The sequence below is a fragment of the Chiloscyllium plagiosum genome, unplaced genomic scaffold (assembly GCF_037043375.1).
Source record: "Chiloscyllium plagiosum isolate Xiang-an unplaced genomic scaffold, Cpla_swu_hap1 HiC_scaffold_33, whole genome shotgun sequence".
Lineage (NCBI taxonomy): Eukaryota > Metazoa > Chordata > Chondrichthyes > Orectolobiformes > Hemiscylliidae > Chiloscyllium > Chiloscyllium plagiosum.
The window spans coordinates 13,209,180-13,221,020 of NW_028270171.1; the positions used below are offsets into that span (position 1 = coordinate 13,209,180).

At 48.2% G+C, this 11,841-nt stretch overlaps 1 protein-coding gene across 5 annotated transcripts in view; it reads left to right on the forward strand.

Annotated features, from left to right (window-relative positions):
* The window catches only part of tmem150b (transmembrane protein 150B), a 75,548-nt gene extending 65,480 nt beyond the window's left edge, over window positions 1-10,068 (forward strand). For 4 of the 5 annotated variants that reach the window (XM_087978093.1, XM_087978094.1, XM_087978092.1 and 1 more), the window contains 5 exons: window positions 388-447; window positions 2,297-2,364; window positions 3,760-3,887; window positions 6,851-7,028; window positions 9,368-10,067. In XM_087978093.1, the coding sequence (XP_087834219.1) occupies window positions 388-447; window positions 2,297-2,364; window positions 3,760-3,887; window positions 6,851-7,028; window positions 9,368-9,552 (619 nt within the window). In that variant the 3' untranslated portion in view covers window positions 9,553-10,067. Of the gene's footprint in view, window positions 1-387; window positions 448-2,296; window positions 2,365-3,759; window positions 3,888-6,850; window positions 7,029-9,367 lie in introns of all 5 variants that reach the window. The other variant, XM_087978096.1, reaches the window with a different exon arrangement.
* The last annotated feature ends 1,773 nt before the right edge of the window (window positions 10,069-11,841 follow it).

Consider the following 11,841-nt stretch of genomic DNA (forward strand, 5'->3'; position numbering starts at 1 on the left):
GGGAATTGAACCTGGGTGTCTGGCGCTGTGAGGCAGCAGTGCTAACCACTGAGCCACCGTGCCGCCCAATGCCAGGTTTTTTTGCGAGCAACATCAGTATCTTCCTTTTAACAAGGGGTTGAGTTTCCCTTCAACTGGACATGCTCCACTATCTTTTTCACAGCAGTTTAATTATTGTCAAATCTCACCTCCAACCTTTGGACTTTAGTTATCATGTCATTCCCAATTTGCAGTTATGTCATTGTGTAAGCCAGTGACTATTTTAAATTCTCCCAAATATCAGTTTACAATGTAATGCTATCTTATCTGGTTCTTTTATTGTATTGTTTGATGTCATGCGCGAATATTAACCAAGCCGTTTTGACTTTGCCTGTGGATTTTCTGCAGGTTCGGAATAGCGGTGGCAAATGGATCTGTGAACATTACTGTGGAATTCCCCTACATCAGGTAACTTCAGTGTTGCTGACAGGCGCACCCTGCAAGTCTTCCAAGATATTGTGTTATCGCTCAAACCCAATGACCTAGAAGTGCAAGATTTATCCCAGGGTAGGTGGTAGGCTGACTGTTCATTCTTTCGCTACAATGTAACTGGCAGACCCAACTTTGCACAGGCACGTGTAAGCTAGGAGCAAGAGTAGGCCATTTGGCCTGCTCCACAATTCAATATGATCGCGGCTATTCATTGAGCACAATTCCCTCATTCAGTCCTCCCCCCTCAAATCCCTTGATCCCTTTAGCCATAATAGCTATACCTACCTCTTCCTTGAAAACACATAACGTCTTGGGGCCTCACCACTCTCCGGGTGAAGATAACGCTCTTCATCTTCAGTCCTAACTTGGACCTTATTCTGAGACTATTTCCCATGATTCCACGCAACACTAGTGTGGAGTAACTTCCTGTTTGCATGTCCCCTGTTTAACCCTGTAAGAATTTTCTAAATTTTATTCATCACCCATTTCTCTTCAAAACTCTACAAAATACAGACCACTTTCCTCATAAGGTCAGTGGTCACAGGCCTTGAGACATTAGCTCTGTTTCTCTCTCCACAGACACTGCCAGACGTGCTGAGTTCCTCCAGAAACCTTTGCTTTGATTTGCTTCAAATCGCCAGCATCTGCGATTCTTTGTTTTATTTTGTCTTTAAAACTTTCCTCATGGGATATGGGCAGTGCTTTTCTTGTCCATTTAAGAGTCAACCTGAGGCTGGAGTCACATAGAGGCCAAACCAGGCAAGGCTGGCAGATTTAATTCCCTAAAGGGTATTGGCAAACAAGATTTTCTTTTTGAATGACGATAGCTAGTGGTTACACAGTCATTCTGAGGGCTAGCTTTTTGAAAAAAAAAAGATTCCAGGTTTTAAATCATTGCCACAATGGTGTTCAAACCCTCCTATCCATAAGACAGTGGCGTAACCACTGTACCACCAGCTCCCTCACAGTTGAGGTGAATAGCATAGATGCATTTAAGGGTAAGTTGAATAAACACACATGGAAGGAAGAAACAGAAGGGTATGCTGACAACGTTAAATGATGTAGGATAGGAGGAGATGCATATGGGCTAGAATGAGTCTGTTGGGCCAAATGGCCTGTTTCTGTTTTTAAGGACCGGACCAAACCTTCAAACTATGTTAGGGAGATAGCCTAGACCGTAACTTTTTCTTATTTTAAAGGCAAGTGCCAGGCGTTGCATTCTGGATTGGTCAAACTACCGGTCTTGAAGCAAAACACACTTTATTCATATACTGTAGATAAAATACAACAAAAGAATTGGAATAATTAACTCTATTGGATAACTTAACAGAATGATAGATTATTTATAGATAACAGGTACTAAACGGAATCTGTTCCAATATAGGAACACACCCTTGACAAAGGCAAATTCAGTCAAATAGATTGTCTCACATGTAATTCTCCAGTCCAGGAGGAAACAAAACATCAAGAGAAAACTTTGAGAGAGACAGTGGCAGGGAGAGATGTATTGCAGTTTCCAAACTGAGCTTCAACACCCCAGAAATACTAAAAATTAAAATCCTGGCTCTGTGGGAGCTTGACTCCACCTGTTCAAGCTGCTTCTATTGTTCCAACAAAAAAACCCAAGGTCTCACAAGCTGTTTACTTTATTGGTTTGAAATAGACAGCTTGGTACCTCTGTCTTAAAACCTCTCTTCAAAAAAATCAAGGACAAACTACACCTCTCAAAGCCATAGCATCGTCTAAGTGTGCTATTTGTTCTGTGTCATGTCAGTTGCGCTCGTCAGTTGAGTGATAAACCTTTGACTTTCCGTGTTTTCTTCAGTGTTTGTGGGGCTGAACCACCTCAGAGCTGCATTTTTGGCCAAGTGATGAACGTCGGGTCTTTTCTGGGTGAGTATACCTCAAACGGATTCCTCTTGAGGACACAGGGAGAACTCCACATACACCAAATGCAGACAGTGAGGTTCAGTGAGGCCAACCCCTCCCGGTGTGACACAGAGCCATGGTGATCACAAACAGCAGCGTCTGGACATCAACCCAGCTATCCACCGCCAGCAGGGGAAAGCGAACGTGAGTCAAAACTCACGGTTGCTGGAAATCTGAAGTAAAAGAGCAGAAGGTGTCAGAGGAACTTAGCAGCATCTGAGCTGAGTTGACCTGTCCAGTCCAATGTGTCTCTTCTTCAGAACTAGAATAAGATACAAATACTCGCAAAGTTAAAAACTCGCAAAACTACAATCTGTGCCTTTCATTGGCTGCCAATTGGATTTTTAAATTCAAAAATCTACTATAGTCATAAAAATATCTTTTATTTACAGATATAGTCACTGAAGCAGTTCGGTTCTGTACAGTAGCACATGAAAAAACAAATTTTGGAGTTAGACTCTATCCAAAGGCATTTCTTACTTGTACAAGATTATATTTACATACATTCTGAGGCAATGAGAGGGTCTAACAGCTGAATGGACCCTCTTTATACTTTGGCAGAAAGACCTCAGACAGTGGTCTTTTCCCACATGCCCCTCAGTGGCGGCTGCCCCTGGCTTCAGTGCGTCCCTCAACACACAGTCCTGGACCTTGGAATGTGCCAGTCTGTAACACTCAGTCAGGGTCAACTCCTTGCTCTGGAAGACCAAGAAGTTTTGGTTGGACCAAAGCGGGCCTTTCACTGAGTTGATGGTCCTCCAGGTGCAGCCGATATTTGTCTCGGTGTGCACCCGGGGAACAGACCGTAGAGAACAGAGTCCCATATCACGGAGCTGCTCAGGACAAACCTCCACACAAACCACTACATCTCTCTCCAGACTTCATTTTCAAAGGCACGTTCCAGAAGGAGATGTGGGACAGTATGTCTCCAGTCAGTACCTTAGGATAAAGGTCACACATGATTACCAAAAGTCAGCAGGCACAGTGGCACAGTGTTGCATTTCTCTCCTCTTTTCGATTGTCATGTTAAAATAAAAACATCTGATTCACTAATATCCTTTCAGGCTGGAAAATCGGTCATCCGTTTATCCTCTGTCTCGGTGTTGCTCACCTGACCTTAAAGAATGAATCTGGAACGTGCCTTTGAAAATGAGGTCTGGAGGGAGATGTAGTGATTTGTGTGGAGGTTCATCCTGAGCAATTCCATGATGTGGGACTCTGTTCTGTATGGTCTGTTCCCCGGGTGCACACCGAGACAAACATCGGCTGCACCTGGAGGACCATCAACTTAGTGAAAGGGGAAAGACCAGCTTCAGAGAGGATGTTTAGTTTTAAAATTGTTTCTCTCGTTCTTTGCAGTTATTTGGGTTTGTGTCATCAGATACCAGCAAGTGATAGACTATGGGTACCAGTCGGCACTGAACATTGTCAGTCTGGTGACCGGCTGCCTGTGCGCGATCGGGGGTTCCTTGGTGGGAAATTTCCAGGTAATGTGTTGCATGAGACTGGAGGGGAGGTGGGGATTGTGGTGGGGAGAGTGGGGTGGGGCAATGCTTTCGGCTGAATGGGCAAGTTTTTCCTGGGCTATGGGTTTCGCCAATGGCAGCTGCCGTTGGACACAGTACTTCCCAGTAGTATGAAGCTCCGAAATGCCTGAAAAAAATCCAGTTGCCCTCCCATCTCAGGTCAGAGTGGTGCTGGAAAAGCACAGCAGGTCTGAGGAAGGGCTTTTGCTCGAAACATCAATTTTCCTGCTCCTTCGATGCTGCCTGACCTGCTCTCTCCAGACCTCATTTTCAAAAGAACAGCAGGTCAGGCAGCATCGAAGGAGCAGGAAAATTGACGTTTCGGGCAAAAGCCCTTCATCAGACCTGCTGTTCTTTTCCAGCACCACTCTCATCTTGACACTAATCTCCAGCATCTGCAGTCCTCACTTTCGCCTCCCATCACAGATTGCTCAGTGCTACCAGCCAACTGCATGACCCCTCAGCATCCATAACCCCTTGGCAACCCTGGGTGATGATCCCCGTCATATAACCACCATGCCTCAGGGCTTCACTCCTCCCTTTCCCTCTGACCCCAGCCCCTGTTTCTCACCCTCCACCAGTTTCGCTCTTGGGCCCCATCCCACCGGTCCGACAAAGTCTCTCCTGTCAAATCAAAACTCTGCGAGTAAGGCATCCAGTCTCCCCAATGTACGGACAAATCCCGCAGAAAGAAAAGTGCCGGAGAAACTCAGTGGCGACTCAGTGGAGAGAGAGAGAAACAGAGTTAAGTCGCAGATCAGGTAAAACTGTAGGAGCAGATTACTGCAGATGCTGGAATCTACAGTGGAACCAACAAATGCTGGAGATCACAACGGGTCAGGCAGCATGCATGGAGAGAGAGCAAGCTAATGTTTCAAGCCTCGATGACACTTCATCAGAGCTGATGATGCACATCAGCTCTGACAGTCTTCCAGACTTGTACTGTGAGCTTACTCTCCCTCCTGCCCGATCGGCTGGTGATCTCCAGCATTTGTTGTTTCTGGTAGAACTGCATTTCAGTCCTGAAGAAGAATTGCACCACACTCAACATGAGCTGTTTCTCTCTCCAGAGCTCTTGCCAGACTTGCTGAGTTTCTCCAGCAATTTTGGAGTTTGTTGGTGATAGCGGGTCTCCCGTTTAGGTGAACGATGCTTACCAGGTATTTCTTCTATAGCCCGATGATCGTGTTCTTGTGCAGCCCTATGTTATAGAAACAGCAATTAAAGTGTTGGTGATGTAATTGAGTTACAGCCAACACACCACATTAAGAGTTCACGCTTTAGAAACAGTGTCCCCAATTCGTCCAATGGGCTACAGTGAATCTGTGTTAACAAAACACACATTATAACAGAACGACCTGTATCATTACTGTGTCTGTTGCTCCCGATGTGGTCTCCTCTACATTGGGGAGACTGGATGCCTTACTCGCAGAGCGGTTTAGGGAACATCTCCGGGACACCCGCACCAATCAACCCCACCGCCCTGTGGCCAACATTTCAATGCCTCCTCCCACTCTGCCGAGGACATGCAGGTCCTGGGCCACCTCCATCGCCGCTCCCTCACCACCCAACGCCTGGAGGAAGAACGCCTCATCTTCCACCTTGGGTCCCTTCAACCCCAGGGCATCAATGTGGACTTCACCAGTTTCCTCATTTCCCCTCCCCTCTCCTTACCCCAATTCCAACCTTCCAGCTCAGCACTGTCCTCATGACCATTCCTACCTGTCTGTCTTCTTGCCCACCCATCCGCTCCACCCTCCTCTCCGACCTATCACCTTTACCTCTTCCTCCACCCACCTATTCAGTATCCTGCCTTTCAAGGAACTATGAACCTACACTCCAAGCTCTCTTTGTTTGGCAATGCGCCCCAGGACCTTACCATTAAGTGTATAAGTCAATAGACAATAGACAATAGGTGCAGGAGTAGGCCATTCAGCCCTTCGAGTCTGCACCGCCATTCAATATGATCATGGTTGATCATTCCTAATCAATATCCTGTTCCTGCCTTATCTCCATAACCCTTGATTCCACTATCTTTGAGAGCTCCATCCAACTCTTTCTTAAATGAATCCAGAGACTGGGCCTCCACTGCCCTCTGGGGCAGAGCATTCCACACAGCCACCACTCTCTGGGTGAAGAAGTTTCTCCTGAGCTCTGTCCTAAATGGTCTACCCCGTATTTTTCAGCTGTGTCCTCTGGTTCGGCACTCACCCATCAGTGGAAATATGTTTCCTACTGCCAGAGTGTCCAATCCTTTCATAATCTTATACGTCTCAATCAGGTCCTGCCCTGATTTGCCTTTCCAAAATGCAGCACCTCACATTTACCTAAATTAAACTCTATCTGCCACGTCTTGGCCCATGGGCTCACCCAGTCAAGGTCCTGTTGTGCTCTAAGTAACCTCCTTTGCTGTCCACTACATCTCTGATTTTAATAACATCAATTCAGAGTAAGCGTTACTGCAGTAGTGGAAGGTAGTACTGTTGGACTCATTAGTCATACTGATTATGTGGAGAGGAGACGTGGTCTTGATTTTAAAATATTTGCTTTTCAGCATCACTCTAATCCCTTCCCTATCCACCTATTGCACTCTCATCTACCTTTCGCCCCCCCAGCACCACCCCCTCCCATTTATCTCTCCACCCCCCCCCCTCCCCGGGGCTCCCAGCCTCATTCCTGAAGAAGAGCTTTTACCCGAAACATTTCCTGCTCCTCGGATGCCGTCTGACCGGCTGTGCTTTTCCAGCACCACTCTAATTCAGACTCTAATCTCCAACATCTGCAGGACCCCCTTTCACCTCATTACTTATTGTCCACTCACATAATGTCGTTTCAGGAACTCCGTGCTCTCAGAGGGAAGAGAATAAAAAGTACAAACCCCAGCGGGGGGAGGAGCTAATTTCTTTATTGATTATCTTCAACAGACCGTCAACCAGATCCACGTCCACCTCGTGGGAGCCTTTCTCGCCTTCTTTATTGGCAACCTCTACTTCTGGCTGCAGGTGGCACTGACCTACAAGATCACACCTCGACGCGGAGGGAAGTGGATGGGGTTGATTCGGATAATCTGCTGTCTCATATGCACAGCTTGCCTCATCCTGCGTATCCTTTAGCCTGAGGGCAATAGACCAGGCATGTTGTCAATCAGAGGGAAGTCATGATGTGGAGGAGCCGGTGTTGGACTGGAGTGTACAAAGTTTAAAATCACACAACATTGTCTATTGTCTAACATTAGGTTATAGTCCAAAAGGTTTATTCGGAAGTACTAGCTTTCGGAGCGCTGCTCCTTCACCTGATGAACCAAATAAACCTGTTGGACTATAACTTTAAAAATCACACAACACCAGGAGCGATGCTCCGAAAGCTAGTGTGCTCCAATTAAACCTGTTGGACTATAGCCTGGTGTTGTGTGATTTTTAACTTTGTCCACCCCAGTCCAACACCGGCATCTCCAAATCAGGACCATAACTTGGTGTTGTTTGATTTTTAAATCAGAGGCGAGGCAGTGTGACTGCCTGACGCTGATCGGAATCCGAGTTTAGCTACAAGTTCACGCCATAGGGGAATCTCAATTCGCGTGGGTAGGTTGGCGAAGGTGGGGCAGCTTGCTTTGGACGGGATCGAGGTTTCCAAAATCTGGGAGGGGTCTGGATAGAGCATAGAGGCAGGATTTTGCTGGCGCTAGTGTAAGGATTCAGAACGGGAGGGCACAGATTGTGGATCGAAGGAACGGTGACCAGGGAACCTTTTCTCTCTGCGAGGAATGATCGGCCTGAGAGTGTGGTGGAGGTTCAATCGAGGGATTTGGATGACCATTTGAAAAGAAAATGGCTGCTGGGTTATGGGCTGGAGATGGAGAGTGGGCATGAGCTGCTAATTCGGAGTAGCCCATGCAGACACAATCACCCTAAGATCTCCGTCAATGCTGTAGTTATTTCGTGACAGAACGTCTCATTCTCTGAAGAACCCAGCAGCTCAGAAAGATATTCGTTCTCAGGAGCCTGATTAAATCGATGCCCAAAGCTCCCTCATAGCTTTAGTCACTAAATTGAGCCTCCTGATGAAATGGCAGGTTTGGGAATAATCAATCACCCACTCAAAGAAGGGTTGATTAACTCTGTGAGTTACTTTGTTTCACACAGTGAACCACATTATAAGTTATGAATCAGATACTGCAGCAAAGCGATTGATTTCTGTGAGTGCAACAAAACTACTAGGCAGAGCCACGACATTGTGTGCACACAGTGCTTAGAGTCATAGAATTCCTTCAGTGTGGGAGCAGGCCATCCACACCAACCCTCTGAAGAGCATCCCACCCCCAGACCCACCTGGTATTTCCCATGGCTAAACCACCTAGCCTGCACATCGCTGGACACTACAAGGCAATTTAGCCTGGCCAATCCCCACCCTAACCTCCACATCTTTGGACTGTGGCAGGAATCCGGAGCAGCCGGAGGAAACCCACGCAGACACGGGGAGGATGGGCAAACTCCACACAGACAGTCGCCTGAGGCTGGAATCAAACCTGATTCCCAGATGCTGTGAGGCAGCGATGCTAACCACTGAGACACTGTGCTGCCATCTTGAAGGGGATGATTTAAAGGTTGGGTACACATACAACAGCCTCAGGCTCTGCTCGTGTGTCAGCTTGAGTTAACCCTTTGATAAACCGCTGGGTTCTGGACTGAAGATGACACTATGGGGGTGGATAAAATCCACCAGAATGCTTGTCTGGAATGGTTGGAGTAGATCACCATAGAATCGATCAAGGGACGGTGGCTCAGTGGTTAGCACTGCTGCCTCACAGTACCAGGGACCTGGGTTTGATTCCAGCCTCTCCCCGTGTCTGCATCGGGTTTGCTCTGGTTTCCTCCCACAGTCCAAAGGTCTGCAGGTTAGGGTGGATTGGCCATGCTAAATTGCCCCATAGTGTTCAGGGATGTGTAGAGTAGGTGCATTAGCTAGGGGTAAATGTAGAGGAATGGGTCTGGGTGGGTTACTCTTCAGAGGGTCGGTGTGGACTTGTTGGGGCCTGTTCCCACACTGTAGTGAATCTATGAATCACCAACGCGGGGGTCAGGACTGCAAGTGAGGCTGTGATGGCGGCCACAGAGGTCAGCTCACCTGTGTGTCCCTGACTGGCCAGCTGTGCCCTCCTCCCCACTGTCTTGGGTCTGCTGTCCAGCTCAGCCCTCAGCCAGGGGGGGTCGTGACAAGTCTTAAGATTTGAGACAGGGTCAGGGTAGGAGAGCTTTGGGGATGGGGCAGGGGGACTGGGACAAGGCATACTTTGGGGGTGGGGGGGTGGGGGGGGGAGTTGAGTCACCTCGATGTAAGTTAGACGGCCTAAGGAGACCAATTGGTGGAGGAAAAGCCCCCGCCCTCAATCTGGAGCGTGAAGAATGTCCTTGGATGCACTTTCTTCCTTGACCATCGACCAGTACCGGTGCTGCACTTCTGGAAGAGGAGGTCAGGAGCTGCCATTTGCGAGTGGATTGCTGCTATGGTCCTGCTGCTCCTCTTCGGGCTCTTTGCTGTGGATTTCCGGCACATTGATGGTCAGTGCTTCCACGTCGTTCGGGAAAAGGCCAGGATCCAGAACTCCACCACCACGCTGGAGTTATAGCAGGGACTGTAATGGACTGCAGTACTGACCTTAAAGAAACAGAAAAGAACGCTTTATTGAACTGACCAGTGTCTTTCACCCGCCCTTTGGACTGTGAAGGTGATTTCCACAATCCCAGGATGTGGCGCCGGACGCTTGATTACATTAAAGGTGCTACGTGAATGCACATAGTTGTAGTGTAAAAATTGAACAGTCGACCTCAGGCATTTGAGGGATCTCAGAATTTGGGGGATAAGGAATGAGCCTTTTGGTACACACCCATCTCCTTAGTTTTATCCAGCTCTATGAATTGGTGTTCACTGAATGTAACCATCTCTTTCTAGAGTTAAGATAGATTCACCCCAATCTACCGAATACAGGGACAGGCTGGATGGGTTGAGTGGCCTCCTATATTCCGATGATAGAACAAAGTAAATTGTTCTGATGGACTGATCGGGAGGGTCACTGACACTGTCCCGGCAAGGGACTGGAATCACAGCCGCACAAATACTGATTCAATGAGATTCTACCTTAGCTCATCTTCAACTGTTCCAAAGGCCGAATTAATCCACGCGACGTGTACTCACTGCTGAAATGGTCACAAGTCATGGCAACCAGCAGAATTTCGTCTCATTTGGCTGTTTCACAGAGCGAGGAAGAGACTCTCCACAAGAGTCTGGAAGTAGAGAGAGGGAGGGAGTGTGTGTGAGAGAGTGAGGTGGGGTGGGGTGGGAGTGTGAGAGAAGGGAGTGTGTGAGAGAGAGGAGTGTGTGTGTGTGAGAGAGGTGTGTATGTGTGTGAGAGAAAGAGAGAGAGGAGTGTGTGTGTGAGAGAGAGAGAGGAGTGTGTGTGTGAGAGAGAGAGAGGAGTGTGTGTGTGAGAGAGAGAGGAGTGTGTGTGAGAGAGATTGAGAGAGAGGAGTGAGTGTGAGAGAGATTGAGAGAGAGGAGTGTGTGAGAGAGATTGAGAGAGAGGAGTGAGTGTGAGAGAGAGGAGTGTGTGAGAGAGAGAGGAGTGTGTGTGTGTGTGAGAGAGAGGAGTGTGTGTGTGTGTGAGAGAGAGGAGAGTGTGTGTGTGTGTGTGAGAGAGAGGAGTGTGTGTGTGTGTGAGAGAGAGAGAGGAGTGTGAGAGACAGAGAGAGAGGAGTGTGTGTGTGTGTGTGAGAGAGAGAGGTGTGTGTGTGTGAGAGAGAGAGAGGAGTGTGTGTGAGAGAGATTGAGAGAGAGGAGTGAGTGTGAAAGAGAGAGGAGTGTGAGAGACAGAGAGAGGAGTGTGTGTGAGAGAGAGGAGTGTGTGTGAGAGAGAGAGAGGAGTGTGTGTGTGTGAGAGAGAGAAGAGTGTGTGTGAGAGAGAGAGAGGAGTGTGTGAGAGAGAGAGGAGTGTGTGAGAGAGAGAGAGGAGTGTGTGAGAGAGAGAGAGGAGTGAGTGTGAGAGAGAGATTGAGAGAGAGGAGTGTGTGAGAGAGAGATTGAGAGAGAGGAGTGAGTGTGAGAGAGATTGAGAGAGAGGAGTGAGTGTGAGAGAGAGAGGAGTGTGAGAGAGAGAGGAGTGAGTGTGTGTGTGAGAGAGAGAGGAGTGAGTGTGAGAGAGGAGTGTGAGAGAGGAGTGTGAGAGAGAGAGAGAAAGGAGTGTGTGTGAGAGAGAGAGGAGTGTGAGAGAGAGAGGAGTGTGTGAGAGAGAGGAGTGTGTGAGAGAGAGGAGTGTGTGAGAGAGAGAGGAGTGTGTGAGAGAGAGAGGAGTGTGTGAGAGAGAGAGGAGTGTGTGAGAGAGAGGTATGTGTGAGAGAGGATTGAGAGAGAGAGAGAGGAGTGTGTGTGAGAGAGAGGAGTGTGTGTGTGTGAGAGAGAGGAGTGTGTGTGTGAGAGAGAGAGAGGAGTGTGTGAGAGAGAGGAGTGTGAGAGAGAGAAAGGAGTGTGTGTGAGAGAGAGAAAGGAGTGTGTGTGCGAGAGAGAGGAGTGTGTGCGAGAGAGAGGAGTGTGTGCGAGAGAGAGGAGTGTGTGCGAGAGAGAGGAGTGTGAGAGAGAAAGGAGTGTGTGTGAGAGAGAGAGGAGTGTGAGAGAGAGAGGAGTGTGAGAGAGAGAGGAGTGTGTGTGTGTGAGAGAGAGGAGTGTGTGTGTGTGAGAGAGAGGAGTGTGTGTGTGTGAGAGAGGAGTGTGTGTGTGAGAGAGGAGTGTGTGTGTGTGAGAGAGGAGTGTGTGTGTGTGTGAGAGAGGAGTGTGTGTGAGAGAGAGAGGAGTGTGAGAGAGAGAAAGGAGTGTGTGTGAGAGAGGAGTGTGAGAGAGAGAGAGGTGTGTGAGAGAGAGGAGTGTG